Genomic DNA, 21837 nt, shown 5'->3' with positions numbered 1-21837 from the left:
TGGCATGTGTAGGACACAATGAAAAACTGGGCTCCGTGGAGCAGATGGGACTTGCTGAAGAACAGAAGAAAATGAGGCTCAATGGATAAAGTAGAACACTAGACTACAAAACGCTTTAAAAGTCAGACAGATGGACAAGTGTAGACTTATATACAGCAGCAAAAACAGAGCTGTTAAATGTCTCTACATGAGGCATTTTTAAAGACCACAATAAACAAACTCTGCTATTCCCTTGGTAACCAACTAACGTTCAACACCTTTCCATATCCCTATGTCTCTGTATGTAATGATGATTACCCTTGCTGCAGTGGGATCTTCTATTCTTCTCTTCCTATCCCTTCTTCATTTGATTTGGCATTTAGCATAATATGCTAGCACTGAGGCCCTCTCTCTTCACCTAACATTTGTATAGAGAGAAATATACAGATACAGATATAGACAATATAGATATATAGATACAGATCAGTATTAAGGGATTGACTAATTTTTGAAAAGACAAAATAATCTGCCCCTTTCTAGCCCTAAAAACTTCTTCCAATTTTTGGGAGATGAAGTGGAGAAAAAAGAGGCTCATTCATTCATTTTCTAAACAAAACTTTCTTAAGTACTCACCCACAAGGTATTGTCGAACTCCCCTCCTTTCACAAAGCAAAAACCTATGAACAAAAATGATATACCTTTATTTGGGACACTTCCCTCCATGGCAAGCATTTCCAACATTTCAAAGAAAAATCTAGCTCTTTTACAAGTGTCTTTAACGTTCTTCCACAGCCCCACCCACTTTCCCCTGATAATCTCTGTTTTTTTCTCCTCAATTTCAAGTCATTCTTTTTCAACAAGAGCATTCATTTTGCACATTCTCAACTCAGTGAAAGGGTTTGCTACTATCAAATTAAAAGGGTTATTATTCAACATATATCCAGCATAAAAAGTAGCAACAACTGCACTGAAAAAAGTGACAAACATGCCGAAATGATAAATCTCAAAAATAAATATGTAGGTGAATGAATTACTATGTCCTACACACCCCAGGTAAAGCCACAGAACCTTAAGCTACATTCCATAGTGCAGATACAGACTCCACAAAGCAAAAATAATAATAATAAAAATAATAACAATAATGACAATGGAAGTTAATTACAGAAAAGCAAAAACATGTACTTTTAAATCTAATAACAAAGTCTAAAGGCAGTTTAGACAAAAGTCTAAACTTTTTATGACCTATAGTCTGGACATAACAACCTACATCATAATACTCTTTTTCTGAAATGAATTGGTTAAAAACAATTACTATGTAAAAACAGACTCCAATTACCTCTTATTTAGCATTCTAGTCACTTACCTTTACCAATTACCTTCTATCTTCTTTTTGGATTGAATTTCAGATTGTTCCTTAACCATTATCCATCTAAATTAAGCAAAATATGAGACAGGCACATAAAAAGCATGATACAAAGCTCAAGACTGAATTTTTTAACACATCAGATTCAGATTTAATTTTCCCAATTCATAATTCAAAGCACAAGTAATAATTAGGTACGATTTCTCATCTTTTTTCTTTCCCAAAATTTTTGAATTGGTCTGTGTTTCCACAGCTTCAGGTGGTAAAAGGAACTTCCATAAACAATCAGAAAAATTTTCAAAAAAATTCCAGAAACTCAAAATACATGAACTTCAATTAAAAAATCAGCCAAAAAAGAGAATCAACTATTCCTATGCTACTTTATTTTGAATTGAGGACAATCAACAGTACGCATTTACTCCCTATTTGCGGCCTCACTACACTAAAGTGAACCTGATTTAAGCTATAAAAAGAATTATAAATATGTAAAATGTTGCCCACATCATGTAACTACTTAATTTATAATCTAATGAAAACAGAGACTTTCAAAAACCCAGCTAAATAATCATCTGAAATATTAACACAAATTCAACATGATATAATCCTAAGTATCCCATCTTTTGATGGGACCTCTGGAATAAATTCTGTCAAACAAAATTATCTACAATGTTTCATGGAGAGAATGGAAGTGGTTTCAAAAAACTGAATAAAAAAATAGCAATGCTACGTTAAACCAGGAAATGAACAAAATTTAAATTTTTTTTTTAAGATTTTATTTATCTATTCATAAGAGACACGGAGAGTAGCAGAGACACAGATGGAGAAGGAGGCTCCCCATGGGGAGCCTGATGTGGGACTGGATCCCAGGACTCCAGGATCACAACCTGAGCCAAAGGCAGATGCTCAACCACTGAGCCACCCATGTGCCCCAGAAATGAACGAAATTTAGCTGAAGAAGGATGAGCAAAAAAGAGAAAGTTAGCTGACTGAACCAAAAACACGTACTGGCAGTTCACTTCAATAGAACTGTTAGTTCTATAAAAAAGGGTTTTACTGTTACTGTTAAGAAAAAAAGTACTATGGCCTCCTTCCACCATCTTTCCATGCTGCTACAATGGTGCACCTGAATGTCGGGGCAGATGTTCTCGAAAGCATTAACAATGCCAAAAAGAGGCACAAACACCAGAGTCTTACCAGGCCATGCTCCAAAGTCAACTTCTAACTGCGATGATGAAGCATGGTTATGTTGGCAAATTTGAAATCACTGATGATCAAAGAGCTGGAAAAACTGTTGTGAACCTCATGGGCAGGTTAAACAAGCGTGGAATGATCAGATCAGCCCCAGACTTGACGTACAACTCAAAAATCTGGAAGAACGGCAGAATAATCTGCTCCCATCCTGCCAGATCGGTTTCACTGCGCTGACAACCTCAGTTAGCATCATGGACTGTGAAGAAGCAAGATGAAAATACACAGGAGGGAAAATCCTGGGATTCTTTTTCTAGGGATGTAATACATATGTGCAAATTAAAATGTCTCAACGGGAGAAAAAAAAAAAAAGTAGTGTGATCCAAACAATGTTTACGAAAGTAAAATAAAAGTTAAAACAAGAAGGGTAAGGAGGGGGGTAAAATAAAAGTAAAAACCTGACTCTATCCATTACACCAATTTCTTTAAGCCCCAAATCAACCTGATTATAACTATGCAGTCACTTCATCAAATCGTTTTTACAAAACACCTGAGGTTTTGTCAGCCCCTTCACTCTGCCCTACTCACCCACCAAGCCAAGACTTAACCTTGTTCAGAATGTGCTTGGGAATCAGATACATCTGGGTTCAAGTACAATCTGAACTTGGACGTCTTAATTCACTACTTGAAGCCTATTTCCTCATTGATAAAGTAAGGATTATATCATTACTCGATATCTATGTAAATGGGAGTGCCTGAACATAAACACCACCGGCTTAAGATCCACTTACACATGGACTTTTTTCAACAAATATATCTTCTGTACAATAAATGCACTGTAAGTGTATTTTCTCTTCCTTAGGATTTTCTTAATAATCTTTTCTTCTCTCTAGCTTACTTTATTGTAAAAAATACAGCACATAATGCATATAACATACAAAATAATGTGTTAACTTTATGTTATCTGTAAAGCATCTGGTCAATAGCGGGCTATTAGTAGTTAACTCTTTAAGGAGTAAAAGTCACACGTGGATTTTTGACTGCGTGGAGGGTCAGCATCCCTCAGTCCCACGTTATTCAAGGGTCACCTGTAGATTAGTACTCTTCTCCTTATTTACTGCTACCTTCTCAATCGACCACTTTTTTTCTTTTTTTTTTTTTTGACCACTTTTTTTCTATGCCTTATCCACATGGTTACTACAAACTTTCTCATTTACGCATTTTCACATTTAAAATCCCCAATCTTGGGATGTCTGGGTGGCTCAGTGGTTGAGCGTCTGCCTTTGGTGCAGGTTGTGATCCCAGAGTCCTGGGATCGAGTTCCCACAACTGGCTCACCATAGGGAGCCTGTTTTTCCCTCTGCCTGTGTCTCTGCATCTCTCTGTGTCTCTCATGAATAAATAAATAAAATCTTTAAAAAAATAAAATAAAATAAAATCCCCAATCCCTCCTTCCTTCATTTCTCAAGAAGTAACCTTCTTGCCAGTGTTCAAAAGAAGGCTATCATCAAACACACATATCCTCTTTGAATTATATGAATACTACTAGTCCAGAGTAAATCCTGCAAAAGACATCACTCCATCCCCTGAACCACTGAAACATTTATTAGTTGAGCCATTCAATTCAAACGTAACCAATATTTTTTTTTACTATGCTATATTGACGTGCCCTGTCTCCCAGGTCAATAAAACCCCAAACAAAAGTATTATATCTTGGGAGTTCCTTACATATTCAACATCCATTGAGTACTATGTACTCAATAAATGGCTGTTGGTCCAGCTCCCAAAGCTTACTCTAAACATTTAGTTTCCCCACTGCCAAAAGGCGGTAATCCTCAATTTGCTAAAATGGGAAAGGAAGAATCTTTTTTCAGTATCAGCTCACATAACTGTTTTTCACTATCCCCCAATACTTTCCACTTTTACATCTTTGCTTCTCTCATTCAGCCTGTTCACACTGCTTCTATCTACACAAACGGTACATGTAATTGAAGGCCAAAATCAATCATTAAGCATAAAACCTTCTCAGATGATCTTACTAGTCTGAACTTCTAACATTTTTCATCTAAACCAACATTTCCAAAAAGTAGTCCAAGGAATAATAACATGCTTAAAGGTATTAACATACCATCTAGTAATTTTGTGAATGCTACAAATTATATATTTCACTCTCTTTAAAAGTCATTCTAAAATTATGTATTTCACTCTCTTTTAAAGACATTCTAAATGTACATTAGCAATCTACAGTAAAATAAATAATAAATTAGCAATGTATGAAAAGTCCTAAAGACCCAAAGATAGTTTAACCTAGCATTTCTAAAACTTATGTTATCATTGAACATTTATTTTAATGAAGAGCAATTAACATCTGGAAGCATATCAGCATTATCCAAAGTATGATTTGGGATATTCTGGGTTTTGTTTTTGTATGTTTAGTAGTTAACTATTTTTTGATGCCTTTTATACTGTCATTAAATTTATAGGGGTGTGAGTTGGTTTGCTTCCCACAACTAAACTGGAAGTTCCTTAGGAGGAAAGACTACTTTTATTATTCTCTTTTATTTCCTACAGTGTCTAGTACATTGTACATAATCAACAAATATTTACAGAATCAGAGCTGGTGAAGGCAATACTGAATTTATTCCACATAGTCACTACCTTCACACTTAACCTCCTTTTCCCTTTTTTTTTTTTTTTAAGATTTTATTTATTTATTCATGATAGAGAGAGAGACAGAAACACAGGCAGAGGGGGAAGCAGGCTCCATGCCGGGAGCCCGATGCGGGACTCCACCCCGGAACTCGATCCCGGGACTCCAGGACCACGCCCTGGGCCAAAGACAGGTGCTAAACCGGTGAGCCACCCAGGGATCCCCAACCTCCTTTTCCTTAAGGCAGAAAGTGCTGTGAGTATACTGGATGTTAAAGGAACTATAAAGAATGAAAATCCATACCAAGACCTTTCAGCTGAAGTTCTTTCCAAACTGGAGTTAAGTATTACACAAAAGCAAGCAATCTCTAACATACAAATCTTTAACTGGTTATTTAAATGTACACATAACAGAGTGTCTACTCTCACTGCAACACACATATAGGCATGCACACACATAAAGATGGGCACAAACACCTCTCAAAAGTACCTTTTCAGATAGTTACTGACTAGCAAAATGGCTGTATGTCCAGAGTGATCAAAATATTGAAGAAACTTACAATTATGTAACTAGCTGAAGGAAATGGGGAAGGCCTAGGCAAAAAAAAAAAAAAAAAAAATTGGTGGAGAAACGTGAAAAGGGTTGCTGAAAGGGAGAGATTACTGTGGGACACCTGGGTGGCTCAGAAGTTGAGTGTCTGCCTTCGGCTCAGGGTGTGACCCCGGGGTCCTGGGATCGAGTCCCACATCCGGCTCCTTGCATGGAGCCTGCCTCTCCCTCTGCCTGTGTCTCTCACAAATAATTAAATAAAAGCTTAAGAAAAAAGAAAAGGAGAGATTACTTATATAAAAATGAAGAGAAATGGACCAATGAATGATTAAAAGTAGAGGGAAATTGACTTCTGCTCAAAATAAGAGCTTTTAATAATTAGACCATGGAAAATGTGGAATGGACTGCTCAAAGAAAAGTGATCAAAGAAAAGTGTCTCAAAATTTTTGAGACATACACTGATCAAAGAAAGTGCATTCCTATCACTAGATACAAAAGAACAGACTGGACGATTCCTGGCAGGAATGTTGCAGGACAAACTGAATGTTAGATGCTAAGTAGGACTAGAAGCTTCTTGGGTTCTTCCATTGCCATGTCCCTGGGGCCCTAAAATCCGTCTTGCTCCAATTCACTGCAGCACCTGCTCCCACTGACACTGCCAAGGGGAAAGAGAGGGGGGGAAAAAAGATGTGCTCCTGTCATTCTGCCTGGGAACTCAGAATACATGTCCTGTGAGAACAAGGCCAAAGAGGGTGAATATGGTTCACAGAAACAGTACCACGCCACAGATAAAGCTGAATATACTTTTTACGAATCTATAATGCAGTCAACAACATTTCTATGGCACAATGCTTTTCGCACTCCACATTAACCCAAAATTTTTGAGACATACCCTGATCATGAGGTGGCCTACCTGTATTATCTCCTGTGCTGTTAAGACTAGAATTCGTTTTGTTTCCTTAGAGTTTAAGTTCCTTGTGGACAGGATCTATTTTCTAAAAAAAATATTTTATTTATTTATTCATGAGAGACACAGGCAGAGGGAGAAGCAGGCTTCACGCAGGGAGCCCGATGTGGGACTCGATCCCGGGTCCCAGGATCACGCCCTGGGCTGAAGGCAGGCGCTAAATCGCTGAGCCACCCAGGGATCCCCATTGTAGACAAATTCTTGATAAAGAAGCATGCAGCGGATCCCTGGTGGCTCAGCGGTTTAGCGCTGCCTTCAGCCCGGGGCGTGATCCTGGAGACCGGGGATCGAGTCCCACATCGGGCTCCCTGCGTGAAGCCTGCTTCTCCCTCTGTGTCTCTGCCTCTCTCTGTGACTCTCATGAATAAATAAATAAAATCTTAAAAAAAAAAAAAAAGAATTTGTCTACACTAATAGAGTTTAAGCTCATCAGAAGGTCATGAAATGTCATAATTCAACCAGGGACAGAGAAATGTAGTTGCGTTAGGGCACAGACCACTAAACTTCAAGTCCTGCTCACACTTAACCGTGTCATCTCCGGCAAATCGCTTAACCCGCCCGCGCCTCAGTTTTCCTATCTGTAAAATGGTGAAGGCGAGGAGGACAGAGAATATTAGAGTCGCGTTCGTGCCCCGTCAGCTACTTCAACTCCTCCTCTTCCTGTCAGAAATACTAATACGACTCACGCGACGCGCAAATTCTATACCTGACAAGTGGGATAGATAAATCAGAATTTGGCCCTGGGACAGAACTCGACTTCTGCCAGAATTCTCAAAGTTGGTTCCACAGTCAAGTGGGGCCAGTGACCGTTCCGCAGCGGGACAGGGATGGTCGTGACGTACGGCAGTCGGTGGGACTCGTCGCCCGGCTCAGGATTTCTTCCCTAGCGAGGCCGTTGGGCTTCTCTCCTCCGCGCTCTGCAGGCAAGATGCACCTGGGCTGTCCCCCCTCAGACTAGGCCCCACGCCTTCCGCCCCCGGGGCATGACGAGCGCCCCCTGCACGGCAGTAAGATGAGGCAGGCTAGAAACGTCTGTGGGGTAACGTGCTGGCGGCGCCCCGCGACCCCACAGCTCACCTGAGGCGGCCCAGCCACAGGCCCCACAGAACCGCCCCATCGAACATAAGTGACAGACGCGCTGCCACCTCATCATCGCCCATTCACCGTCCCGACAGCCACGCTTGCGCGGCACAAAATGACCCGCCCCTGCTCTTTTCCGTCTCTAGTTCCCATTTCAACTACACATTGGCTCCAACTTCTGCAAAAGCCACAGCGACCCTAACCCACCTGGGCCAGACAGATGCTTCTCCTCCAAACACCGAGGCTGGACTCCGGGCGCATGCGCAGTCCCCAGGCATCGTTCACGTGACTGGAAGTGGCTGACTGTTTAGTCCGCTCGGTATTTGGTTACAAGGTCTTAACGTGAATGAGGGAGGGGAATTTTTTCTTCCTCCCCTTTGCGCATGCGCGCACGCTCAGCCTGCTGGGAGTTGTAGTTCTGCGGGTAAAGCGCCGGGAGGAAACCGAGCTGCGGACGGTGGGATCCCCGCCCCGTTTGCAGAGGCGGTTCCCGGAGGGAGGCGGCGGGCCCGGCGCCCGGCGTTTCTAAACCGCTCCCTGCAATGCTGCTGCTGTGGCTGTCGGTGTTCGCAGCCTCGGCGCTGGCGGCACCAGACCGCGGGGCAGGTGGGCGGAGGCGAGGAGCTGCAGGGGGTTGGCCCGGTGCACCCAACGTGGTGCTAGTCGTGAGCGACTCCTTCGTAAGTACCGAGAGGCTGGGGAGTGGGCATCGCGCCCCCGACCAGCGACCAGCCACAGCTCTTCCTGTGCAGCAGGCCTCGGGGAGCAGAATCTGAGAGGCTGCCACGTATTTGACCCCGATGCAGAATAAGGAATGCATTTTATTTTGAGGCCCCGTATACATATGTATACCCCGTACAATACTCTAGTAAATAAAAATGCATCTGATGGCACCTTTGCAATTTGTTCTTTTTTTTAAATTTATTTATTCATGAAAGAGGCAGAGACACAGGCAGAGGGAGAAGCAGGCTCCATGCAGGGAGCCCGATGCGGGACTCGATCCGGGGTCCCCGAGGTCACGCCCTGGGCCGAAGGCAGACGCTCAACCGCTGAGCCACCCAGGGATTCCCCCTTTTTGTTTTTGTTTTTTTGGAGTTTTTTTAATGATAGCCACGACCCACTAAATTATTTTACCACTACTAATGCACTTTCAGTCCGGTCCCTCCCCCCATCTGAGTCTTACTGTAGGGAGAAAAAACGTTCTGCATCTCCACAAAAGCGTGTTAGCTTTCCCATTCGGGCTTTCCCACTTCCAAGTTTGCAGGAATTCATGTTTGGGCGAGCAAATGCAGAAAGTTCACATTTTTATTGCCCAGATATCTGATAATCCTGTTAGTGCTGATCTAAGCCCATCAGTTGATGTTATTTGAACCACTGCCCCATGTTCTAAGGAAATTGTGTGGGTGTGTTATTGCTGTTTCCCAAGCCATCATCCAAAAGAACACTACTACCAACATTACCCGGAACTTTTACTATCATCAGTTATTTAGAAACTACTGCTTAGACAAATGTTTGGTTATGATACTAGCTCATTATCCCTGGCTGTTAACTGTGGTCACACAGATTGTTGGTGTCCAGCAGGTCTACACCAAAGAGCGCTTTTAATCATTATGTTCTATTGTCTTTCTCATTGGTTAACCTATGATGGTTAAAATTACATACTCTAGATGTGCCCATTGGACTTGTTGAGAAAGTCATTCAAAGTAATCTTCTGATTATCTCAATTTAGGGAACAGGCAGTATTGGAGATTAACATGAAGGAGATTTCTTAGAGAGTGCTCCTGACATCAAAGGGAAAGGAAGAAAGCAGGACTATGCAGGGAGAAGTTGAGTTTGGCTGCTATCTCAATAGAAGCCTCAGCTTTCTTAATGCTTGGTTCTCAGACTAGTAGGATGCTTCAGAATGGTTGCCATTTGGGGTGAGTTGTGTACTGCTGCCAGAAAGGGGCATGAGGTGGGCATGGCAACTCTCTCGTTCCTAAAAGGAACTAGGGTAGTGCATCACAGCATCCTAGAAACTTCCAAAGATGACTGAAATATTTTAGGTTGGTTTTCTTTTTTTTCAGTATAGTGTGAATACATAGGTTTTTTATATTTCTGTTCAAATACTTGGCCTTGCATTCATTATACTTACTGATTTTCTTTTTTTTTTTTAATTTTTATTTATTTATGATAGTCACAGAGAGAGAGAGAGGCAGAGACACAGGCAGAGGGAGAACAGCTCCATGCAACCGGAGCCTGACGTGGGATTCGTTCCAGGTCTCACAGATCGAGCCCTTGGCCAAAGCAGGCGCCAAACTGCTGCGCCACCCAGGGATCCCTACTTACTGATTTTCAAAATGTCCCATCTTTGGTTTGTGAAAGACCCTTCAGGTCGTTTGTGAGTCTTTTTGACCCATTCTTAATCATCTCCAGCAGCTTACTTTGATAGTCTTCCATGGCCAACATGTGTATTTCCTGTCCTGTCTTGTGTTTAGACTATAATCTAGTGGTTCTGGTAATCCATGAATAACTGAGAAGACAAAAGGCCATTTTTTAAAAATAAACTGTCTATTCTCTGACAGAGTTGTTTCCTTCTCCCTTTCTAATGTTTGATTGCTCTGAGATGTGTCAAAAGCACATCTGTCAGGCCTTCCTGACATGATCTTCTCTGTGATTTGAGTCAATCCCTTCACCACCAGCACAAAGACTGATGTAATCACCAATGATTAAAGGAAACTCAGTACTCTAAATGATATGTCAGTGATGAAGGCCCAAGGGTATTAACAGTTTTGTTAGTTTTTTATTTCCTATTGAGCAAGTGGAATGAGCAATGGACAAGGGTGAGATGTTGTCCTAGATTCTAATCCTCAATGGGCCAAACAAGTCACTTGGTTTCCTAATCTACAGGGTTAGATATCTTACTGTTGATTATCTATCTATCTATCTATCTATCTATCTATCTATCTATCTATCTATCTATCTATCTATCTATCTATCTATCTATCTATCTATCTATCTATCTATCTATCTATCTATCTATCTATCTATCTATCTATCTATCTATCTATCTATCTATCTATCTATCTATCTATCTATCTATCTATCTATCTATCTATCTATCTATCTATCTATCTATCTATCTATCTATCTATCTATCTATCTATCTATCTATCTATCTATCTATCTATCTATCTATCTATCTATCTATCTATCTATCTATCTATCTATCTATCTATCTATCTATCTATCTATCTATCTATCTATCTATCTATCTATCTATCTATCTATCTATCTATCTATCTATCTATCTATCTATCTATCTATCTATCTATCTATCTATCTATCTATCTATCTATCTATCTATCTATCTATCTATCTATCTATCTATCTATCTATCTATCTATCTATCTATCTATCTATCTATCTATCTATCTATCTATCTATCTATCTATCTATCTATCTATCTATCTATCTATCTATCTATCTATCTATCTATCTATCTATCTATCTATCTATCTATCTATCTATCTATCTATCTATCTATCTATCTATCTATCTATCTATCTATCTATCTATCTATCTATCTATCTATCTATCTATCTATCTATCTATCTATCTATCTATCTATCTATCTATCTATCTATCTATCTATCTATCTATCTATCTATCTATCTATCTATCTATCTATCTATCTATCTATCTATCTATCTATCTATCTATCTATCTATCTATCTATCTATCTATCTATCTATCTATCTATCTATCTATCTATCTATCTATCTATCTATCTATCTATCTATCTATCTATCTATCTATCTATCTATCTATCTATCTATCTATCTATCTATCTATCTATCTATCTATCTATCTATCTATCTATCTATCTATCTATCTATCTATCTATCTATCTATCTATCTATCTATCTATCTATCTATCTATCTATCTATCTATCTATCTATCTATCTATCTATCTATCTATCTATCTATCTATCTATCTATCTATCTATCTATCTATCTATCTATCTATCTATCTATCTATCTATCTATCTATCTATCTATCTATCTATCTATCTATCTATCTATCTATCTATCTATCTATCTATCTATCTATCTATCTATCTATCTATCTATCTATCTATCTATCTATCTATCTATCTATCTATCTATCTATCTATCTATCTATCTATCTATCTATCTATCTATCTATCTATCTATCTATCTATCTATCTATCTATCTATCTATCTATCTATCTATCTATCTATCTATCTATCTATCTATCTATCTATCTATCTATCTATCTATCTATCTATCTATCTATCTATCTATCTATCTATCTATCTATCTATCTATCTATCTATCTATCTATCTATCTATCTATCTATCTATCTATCTATCTATCTATCTATCTATCTATCTATCTATCTATCTATCTATCTATCTATCTATCTATCTATCTATCTATCTATCTATCTATCTATCTATCTATCTATCTATCTATCTATCTATCTATCTATCTATCTATCTATCTATCTATCTATCTATCTATCTATCTATCTATCTATCTATCTATCTATCTATCTATCTATCTATCTATCTATCTATCTATCTATCTATCTATCTATCTATCTATCTATCTATCTATCTATCTATCTATCTATCTATCTATCTATCTATCTATCTATCTATCTATCTATCTATCTATCTATCTATCTATCTATCTATCTATCTATCTATCTATCTATCTATCTATCTATCTATCTATCTATCTATCTATCTATCTATCTATCTATCTATCTATCTATCTATCTATCTATCTATCTATCTATCTATCTATCTATCTATCTATCTATCTATCTATCTATCTATCTATCTATCTATCTATCTATCTATCTATCTATCTATCTATCTATCTATCTATCTATCTATCTATCTATCTATCTATCTATCTATCTATCTATCTATCTATCTATCTATCTATCTATCTATCTATCTATCTATCTATCTATCTATCTATCTATCTATCTATCTATCTATCTATCTATCTATCTATCTATCTATCTATCTATCTATCTATCTATCTATCTATCTATCTATCTATCTATCTATCTATCTATCTATCTATCTATCTATCTATCTATCTATCTATCTATCTATCTATCTATCTATCTATCTATCTATCTATCTATCTATCTATCTATCTATCTATCTATCTATCTATCTATCTATCTATCTATCTATCTATCTATCTATCTATCTATCTATCTATCTATCTATCTATCTATCTATCTATCTATCTATCTATCTATCTATCTATCTATCTATCTATCTATCTATCTATCTATCTATCTATCTATCTATCTATCTATCTATCTATCTATCTATCTATCTATCTATCTATCTATCTATCTATCTATCTATCTATCTATCTATCTATCTATCTATCTATCTATCTATCTATCTATCTATCTATCTATCTATCTATCTATCTATCTATCTATCTATCTATCTATCTATCTATCTATCTATCATCTATCTATTCCTTATCTATCTCACAGGGTTGCTCCCAGCATCAAATGAAATAATTAATTAAAAGGTGATTAATGAACTCAAAAGGTTTCCAAAACGTTAGGTGATACTTAAGATTTCCAAAATGTAACAACAGTAATACAGACTAACATTTGTTACATTCTTTTTTCTTTTTCCTTTTTTTTTTTCATTTGTTACATTCTTAACCCTGTGCCTGGCAATATTCTAGTGGCTTTTCATGTCCTAATTTATAAAATAACATTTCCATAAAGTGGATATTGTTACTACCTCCATTTTGCATGTGAAAACAAAAGATTTTATTTTGTTTATTCATGAGAGACAACAGAAAGAGAGGAAGCAGAGACACAGGCAGAGGGAGCCAGGCTCCATGCAGGCAAGCCTGAGGTGGGACGTGATCCTGTAACTCCAGGCAGACAGATGCTCAACCGCTGAGCCACCCAGGTGGTCCCTCCCCAACACCAGTTATTGAAGAGGCATGTCCTTTCCCCATTATCTATATATTCTTGGCTCCTTTGTTTTAAAGTGACCATATTTGCTCAGGTTTATTTCTAGGCTCTCTATTCCGTTTCATTGAAATAATGTGTCATTTTTAGGCCAATACTGTGCTGTCCTTGGTAGTTATAGTTTTGTAATGTAGTTTGAGATCAAGAGTATGATGCCTCCAGTTTTGTTCTTCTTTCTCAAGAATGCTTTGGCTATTTGGGGTCGTGTGTGGTTCTATACAATTTTTAGGATTGTTTGTTCTATCTGGGAACATGCCATTGGAATTTTCTCAAGGATTGCACTAATCTATCGGTTGCTTTGAATGGTATGGACATTTTAACAATATCAGTTCTTCTGATCCATGAGCACAGAACATCTTTCCATTTATTTTTGTCATCTTCAGTTTCTTTCATCAGTGTCTTACAGTTTTTAGTTTACAACTCTTTAACCCTCCTTGGTTAAATTTTTTCTAGGTAATTTATTCATTTTGATGCAATCGTAAATGGGATTATGTTCTTAATTCTGATGGTTTGTCATTACTATATAGAAATGCAACTGATTTTTGTATATTGATTTTATATCCTGCAACTTTAAACTTTACTAAATGCAATGATTAGTTCTAACAGTTTTTTGTGAAATCTTTAGGGTTTTCTATATATGTTGTCTGCAAATAGAGACAGTTTTACTTCTTCTTTCTAATTTGGATGCCTTTATTTCTTCTTGCCTAATTGCCCTACCCAGGACTTGTACTACTGTGTTGAGTAAGATTCTGAGAGTGGGCACCCTTGTCTGTTCCAGATCTTGGAGGAAGAGCTTTCAGCTTTCAACCACTGAATATGTTAGCGTGTTGCTTATCACATATGGTTTTTATTATGTTGAGCTATGCTCCTTCTATACCCAGTTTGTTGAGAGTTTTACCATGAATGGATATTCAATTTCATCAAATGTTTTCTCTATTACAATTAGCATATGATTTTTATCCTTCATTTAGTTAACATGGTATATCAAGTTGATTGGCAATATCTAGTTGATTGCTTTGCAGATATTGAATCATCTTTGTATCCTTGGGAATAAGTTCCAGTTGATCATGGTGTATGACCTTTTTAACGTATTCTTGAAATCAGGTTGCTAATATTTTGTTATGATTTTACACTATGTTCATCAGGGATATGGCACTATCATTTCTTCTCCTGAGGTGTCCACTTCTGGTTTTGGTATTAGAGTAATATTGGCCTCATAAATTAGTGTGAAAGTATTTCCTCCTCTTCTATTTTTTTAGAGAGTTTGGAGAGACAGATTGATATTAATTCTTCTATAAATGTTTGGTAGAATTCACCAATAAGCTTTCTGGTCTGGTACTTTTCTTTCTTGGGAGTATTTGATTACTGATTCAATCTCCTTATTCATAATTGGTGTGTTGGATTTTCCATTTCTTAATGATTCAGTCTCGGTAGTTGTATACTTCTAGGAATATATCCACTTCTAGGTCTTCCAATTTGTTGCATATATTGTTTATAGTAGTCTTACAACTCTTTCTTTGTATTTCTGTTATAAGTTGTAACTTCTCTTTCATTTCTGATTTTTGAATCATCTTTTTTCTTGGTAAGTCTAGCTAAATGTCTTTATCTTTTTAAGAAAACAGCTCTTGGTTTTATTGATCTTTTCTATTTTCTTTTTTAAGTCTCTATCTTCACTCTAATCTTTGTTTTTTCCTTTCTTCTACTAACTCTGGGCTTAGTTCTTTTTCTAGTTCTAAAGTTGTAAAGTTAGGTTGTTTATTTGAGCTCTTTTTCTTGATGTAGGCATTTAACTCTCTGAACTTACCCCTTAGAACTGTGTACCATTAGTTTTTGGTATGTTAAACTTCCATTTTCATTTGTCTCAAGATATTTTTTTAATTTCTATTTTGATTTCTGCTTTGACCCTTTGGTGTTCAGGACCATGTTGTTTAATCTCCACATAATTGTGAATTTTTCCAGTTTTCTCCTTGTAAATGACTCCCAATTTCATACCTTTGTGGTCAGAAAAGATCCCTGATATTTCAACTTCTTAAATTTATTACGATTTATTTTGTGGCCTATCATATGATCTCTCCCATGTCCCTAGAGAATGTTCCATATACACTTAAGAAGAGTGTATATTCTGTTGCTTTTAGATGGAATGTTCTGTAAATGTCTGTTAATTCCATCTGGTCTAACATGTAATTTCTAAGTCCAGTGTTACTTTATTGATTTTCTGTCTGGATGATCTATTCGCTGTTGAATCTAGGGTACTGAAGTCCCCTACTTTTATATATACTGTCTATTTATCCCTTTAAGGCGGTAATACATGAAGAAAGACTTACTGGATACAATCATACTTGTAGAAAATAACAGCAAAGATGTAGTACACTTAATTTTTTGTGGAAAGCCAGTACATCCTTAAGGATGTTGGGAAAAGATCTAAACTTCAATGGACTGACTTGTAAAATAAATAAGTACTTAGTGATTATTTTTATGATTGAAAGAAGACCTATATAGAGTCCAACAGGCTTGTACATAATTCCAGCTATTTTACCCCTTTAAAAATCTTAACCAAAAAGCCTTAAAGACCAACTGTAAAATGGAAACTTCTTGCAGAGTTTTCCCCTTTATAACACAAAGTAACAATCGAAATGTTACTGAAAGGGCCAATGCATTATGTCTTTCCCCCCAGCTGGCTCTAAGAGTAGATTTTTTTCTTGCTGTAATTGCTTAATAGTTAAAATAAATCAACAGTTTTTAAAATTAATCCCGTCCTCCCTTATACCCCCCGCAATGTGGAGTGGCCTCTTTATCACTTAACAGAATCTTGGAATAACTTTAAGGGCCTAGATCCAAATTATACAAAATGGGTGGAAAACATGGAGAAGCATGGCTACCCAACACAAAAATTTGGCAAACGGGCTAACTTTAGGACATCACCCTTAGGTAAAAAAAAAAAAATAATAATGCTAATATGTATCCTCTGCTATAGCACATACATGTACCCTTTTTTACTTTTATTATTTTCCACAAAAGGGGAAAGTAAATCTCTAATCCCCTTTATTGTATTAAAATTTTGGGTAACCTTTGCCTTTCTTTAATCTTCTTAAAAAATTAAAATTGTAATACCTGGTAATTTTTTTTTTTCTTAAGCATTAAAGGGCTGAAATTTTTTTTTTGAGTTTTGTTTATACAATGTCTACTATGACAATACAAAATTTTTAATCTTTTTTAAAGACTTAAACTTGCTACTTTCTTTTGTCAGTTATTCCCCGTCATCTATTATAACTTTTTTTTTTTTTTTTTATTTTACTATGTCCCAAAAACAAGGGGCCCGGCAAGAAGTATAAAAGCAGAAATCTGGGAATCAAAATTTGCCCCCTTTTGTGAGCTTTATTTTCTCTGTTTACTACTGACCCCCTAATTTTTTTTTGTTGTGAGGATTAAAGGGGAATGAGGTCTGCGGGAAAAAAAACAAAAAACACAGCGGGTCTGGGGATGGCCATCCTTAAAGGGGCCCGTTTTCCCAAGACGGGCCCCCTTGGTTTATACCCAGAAACTTGAATATCGGGAGTGTTCCATGTTTTCCCCGGGATGAAAATGACTTATTCTGTACCTAGGTTTGTACAATGGGGTTTATGCTCAACGCTTGTTTTCCCCTCTGAGAGCGGGGAGGAAAGGGGGAAAATTTTCATGATTAGCCCCCAGTAACAACTTGGGTACTAATGAGTTTCCCCCTTAGACAATTCTTCACACATATGGTCATGTTTGAAAACGGGATGAATACAGTGTCCCCTTTTTTGACTCCACCTGGAAACTTAAAAACTGGTTTGCTATAAATTTTACCCAAAATACTTTTTCCCTTTTGCTGATTTTCCCTTTGTGTCCTTTCACTATAATCATGGCCATTGTACAATAAATGCTGGGGTCCCATGAATTTTTTCGGGTGAACTTGGGTATGATCTTCGAAGTCCCCCAAACACTTGTGTTTTCCGGGCATAGAAATATTAAAGCCTTAGAGCAGTACCTCTTGCCTAACAGGCACAAATTTAAAGGGGTTTATGGCAATGGGGGTGGGGAATGATTTTTATGCTATTAAAAATGGAAAAGAACCAAAAAAAAAATTGAAAAAAAAAGTAACGGTGAAGATGAATATTTTTCCCCCAAAAATTAAAGTCAAAACTGGGAACTACAGAATGTGACCAAATTTTGGAAAAATCCTTTTTCCCCAAATGTAATTAGTTAGGGTTAAAAATGAAGTTACCCAAAAATTTTAGATGACTCGTTTTTCTCATTAGAAAAGAAAAAGACATAGACACACAAAAAAGGCATTGTGAAGAAAAGAGCAGAGATTGGAATGATCCCCCGCTACAGTTTTAAATATAACCCCCAAAGGCTCATTACATCACATGCCCTCCTTAAGGGCCCATCCTCAGTTACCCCATTCCCCCACCCTCCTCAGATGTATATTTGAATGCCGGAAAAAAAGGAAAAAGGAAAATTTTTCCCAATTTTTTTCCCCCGCAGAAGGAAAAGGCCAGCCAATACCTTGATTTCAAATTTTTGGGCTTCTAAAAACCATGAAAAATTTAAAAATTTCTTTTTTTTTTAAAAAAACCACGCAAAAAAGCATGGTTTGAAAGAAATTTTTGGTTTACGGGGCACCCCGGGAAAAACTTACAGAAAGATTTTTGGGGTTTAATAGATACAAAAAAAAACTAGAAAAATTGGAGTATTAGTCTTGCATTTCTGGAAAATGTTAAATGTTTTTCCCTTTTTCTGTCTTCCAAAATCTAAAAGATACCCAATCCTGCAAACCCAGGAGGGACCCTCACATCTCCTCCCCACCTTGCATTTTAAAACCCCCCCAGAGGTCAGTTCTACTTCTAAAAACTCTCTCCATTTATTCACTTACCACTCCACCAAACCCCTAGCCTCTCCGAAAAAATATTGAGGGGGGCCCTCTAAATTTTTTTTCTATCTGATCCATTTCTATAAGCAACAGAGTGATCTTTTTTAAAAAAATACATCGAGGAGGGTGGGGGAATGGGGGGAATTGGGTGAAGGGCATTTAAAGGGGGGCATGTGAAAAATGAGCACTGGTTTTTTATAATAAAAACTTTAAAGAATCACGACCTCTACTTCTGAAACTAAAATACACTCTATGTTAATTAAAATGAATTTAAAAAAAAACAAATAAATTAATTAAGTCACGGAACCGGATTCCCCGTGTGGCCAGCGATTAAAAAAATTGAAAGGGACACCCGGGTGGCTCAGGCATTTTTTGCGCCAAACCTTTTTTGGGTTTTGCGCCTAAAAAAACCTGGGAGACCCAGGATCAAGTCCCCCACAGGGTCCCTGCCTGGAGCCTGCTTCTCTCTCGCCTATGTCCTGCCCTCTCTCTCTCTCTCCTTTTCTCTCTCTCTCTCTGTTCTCATGAATAAATACATAAAATCTTTTAATTAATTTAAAAAAATAAATCTATCTTTAAAAAATTAATAATAAAAAAAAAATAAACAACTGATCAAATTCTTTTCCCAATTTTAAAAACTTTCTGTGGATTCTTTTTCCTCGAGGTTTGGCAAAAAATTTCCAAAAACTACAAAAAGGTTTAAAAAGACCCTGTAATTTTCTAGTCCCTGCAAAACCTCTGGTCTCATTTCATACCCCTGTCTCTCTCTCCCTCAGTATGCACCTGGGCTTTTTATTTCTTTCCATGCTTTCACTAGCTCGGATCACTGCACAAGCTAGTTTTGTTTCAAAAAAGCTCTCCCCCCAACTCTGGGCCCGTAATGCCCGAAGGGAAAAAAAAAAAGGGGGGAAGCAGAAGTTTTAAAAGGGGCATAGGGTTTGGTCCATCAGAACGTTAAATTTCCCAGCTTTCCCCGCTTACCATCCTTGTGACCTGGGGGAAATTTCTTGACTTCTCTAATGTCAGTTTCTTACCCCGAAAACTGGAATTAATAACACCCACCGGAGGTTTCCTGGTTGCTTCGGTCAGTGGAGCAATTTAACCCCGATCTTGGGGTTATGAGTTTTTTAGCCCCCCATCTATCTATCTATCAATCTATCTATCTATCATCTATCGTATTCCTTATCTATCTCACAGGGTTGCTCCCAGCATCAAATGAAATAATTAATTAAAAGGTGATTAATGAACTCAAAAGGTTTCCAAAACGTTAGGTGATACTTAAGATTTCCAAAATGTAACAACAGTAATACAGACTAACATTTGTTACATTCTTTTTTTTCTTTCTTTTTTTTTTTTTTCATTTGTTACATTCTTAACCCTGTGCCTGGCAATATTCTAAGTGGCTTTCATGTCTTAATTTATAAAATAACATTTCCATAAAGTGGATATTGTTACTACCTCCATTTTGCATGTGAAAACAAAAGATTTTATTTGTTTATTCATGAGAGACACAGAAAGAGAGAAGCAGAGACACAGGCAGAGGGAGCCAGGCTCCATGCAGGCAAGCCTGAGGTGGGACGTGATCCTGTAACTCCAGGCAGACAGATGCTCAACCGCTGAGCCACCCAGGTGTCCCTCCCAACACCAGTTATTGAAGAGCATGTCCTTTCCCCATTATCTATATATTCTTGGCTCCTTTGTTTTAAAGTGACCATATTTGCTCAGGTTTATTTCTAGGCTCTCTATTCCGTTTCATTGAAATAATGTGTCATTTTTTAGGCCAATACTGTGCTGTCTTGGTAGTTATAGTTTTGTAATGTAGTTTGAGATCAAGAAGTATGATGCCTCCAGTTTTGTTCTTCTTTCTCAAGAATGCTTTGGCTATTTGGGGTCGTGTGTGGTTCTATACAATTTTTAGGATTGTTTGTTCTATCTGGGAACATGCCATTGGAATTTTCTCAAGGATTGCACTAAATCTATCGGTTGCTTTGAATGGTATGGACATTTTAACAATATCAGTTCTTCTGATCCATGAGCACAGAACATCTTTCCATTTATTTGTGTCATCTTCAGTTTCTTTCATCAGTGTCTTACAGTTTTTAGTTTACAACTCTTTAACCCTCCTTGGTTAAATTTTTTCTAGGTAATTTATTCATTTTGATGCAATCGTAAATGGGATTATGTTCTTAATTTCTGATGGTTTGTCATTACTATATAGAAATGCAACTGATTTTTGTATATTGATTTTATATCCTGCAACTTTAAACTTTACTAAATGCAATGATTAGTTCTAACAGTTTTTTGTGAAATCTTTAGGGTTTTCTATATATGTTGTCTGCAAATAGAGACAGTTTTACTTCTTTCTTTCTAATTTGGATGCCTTTTATTTCTTCTTGCCTAATTGCCCTACCCAGGACTTGTACTACTGTGTTGAGTAAGAATTCTGAGAGTGGGCACCCTTGTCTTGTTCCAGATCTTGGAGGAAGAGCTTTCAGCTTTTCACCACTGAATATGTTAGCTGTTGCTTATCACATATGGTTTTTATTATGTTGAGCTATGCTCCTTCTATACCCAGTTTGTTGAGAGTTTTTACCATGAATGGATATTCAATTTCATCAAATGTTTTCTCTATTACAATTAGCATATGATTTTTATCCTTCATTTAGTTAACATGGTATATCAAGTTGATTGGCAATATTCTAGTTGATTGCTTTGCAGATATTGAATCATCTTTGTATCCTTGGGAATAAGTTCCAGTTGATCATGGTGTATGACATTTTTAACGTATTCTTGAAATCAGGTTGCTAATATTTTGTTAATGATTTTACACTATGTTCATCAGGGATATTGGCCTATCATTTTCTTCTCCTGAGGTGTCCACTTCTGGTTTTGGTATTAGAGTAATATTGGCCTCATAAAATTAGTGTGAAAGTATTTCCTCCTCTTCTATTTTTTTAGAAGAGTTTGGAGAGACAGATTGATATTAATTCTTCTATAAATGTTTGGTAGAATTCACCAATAAAGCTTTCTGGTCTGGTACTTTTCTTTCTTGGGAGGTATTTGATTACTGATTCAATCTCCTTATTCATAATTGGTGTGTTGGATTTTCCATTTCTTAATGATTCAGTCTCGG

At 37.1% G+C, this 21837-nt stretch overlaps 2 protein-coding genes and 1 pseudogene across 6 annotated transcripts in view; 2 read left to right on the top strand and 1 right to left on the bottom strand.

The window, feature by feature from the left end:
* The window catches only part of TTC37 (tetratricopeptide repeat domain 37), an 81058-nt gene extending 73003 nt beyond the window's left edge, over window positions 1-8055 (bottom strand). The window contains exons 1-4 of one of the 5 annotated variants that reach the window (XM_041752415.1): window positions 7984-8040; window positions 7403-7613; window positions 1343-1408; window positions 613-656 (exon numbers count right to left, since the gene is read on the bottom strand). The gene's annotated coding sequence lies outside the window, so the exon portion shown is untranslated. Of the gene's footprint in view, window positions 1-612; window positions 657-1342; window positions 1409-2536; window positions 2686-5669; window positions 5867-7402; window positions 7951-7983 lie in introns of those variants that run through there. The other 4 variants (XM_041752414.1, XM_041752416.1, XM_041752418.1 and 1 more) reach the window with 4 other exon arrangements.
* LOC121489393 lies at window positions 2457-2786 on the top strand (annotated as a pseudogene).
* A 138-nt stretch (window positions 8056-8193) lies between the features above and the next one.
* Window positions 8194-21837, top strand: part of ARSK (arylsulfatase family member K) — a 41423-nt gene continuing 27779 nt past the window's right edge. Inside the window, exon 1 of the mRNA XM_041751096.1 lies at window positions 8194-8456. Coding sequence (XP_041607030.1) covers window positions 8319-8456 — 138 coding nt within the window. The 5' untranslated portion in view covers window positions 8194-8318. The remainder of the gene's footprint in view (window positions 8457-21837) is intronic.

The sequence above is a fragment of the Vulpes lagopus genome, chromosome 4 (assembly GCF_018345385.1).
Source record: "Vulpes lagopus strain Blue_001 chromosome 4, ASM1834538v1, whole genome shotgun sequence".
Lineage (NCBI taxonomy): Eukaryota > Metazoa > Chordata > Mammalia > Carnivora > Canidae > Vulpes > Vulpes lagopus.
This window is presented reverse-complemented; position numbering and strand designations above follow the sequence as displayed.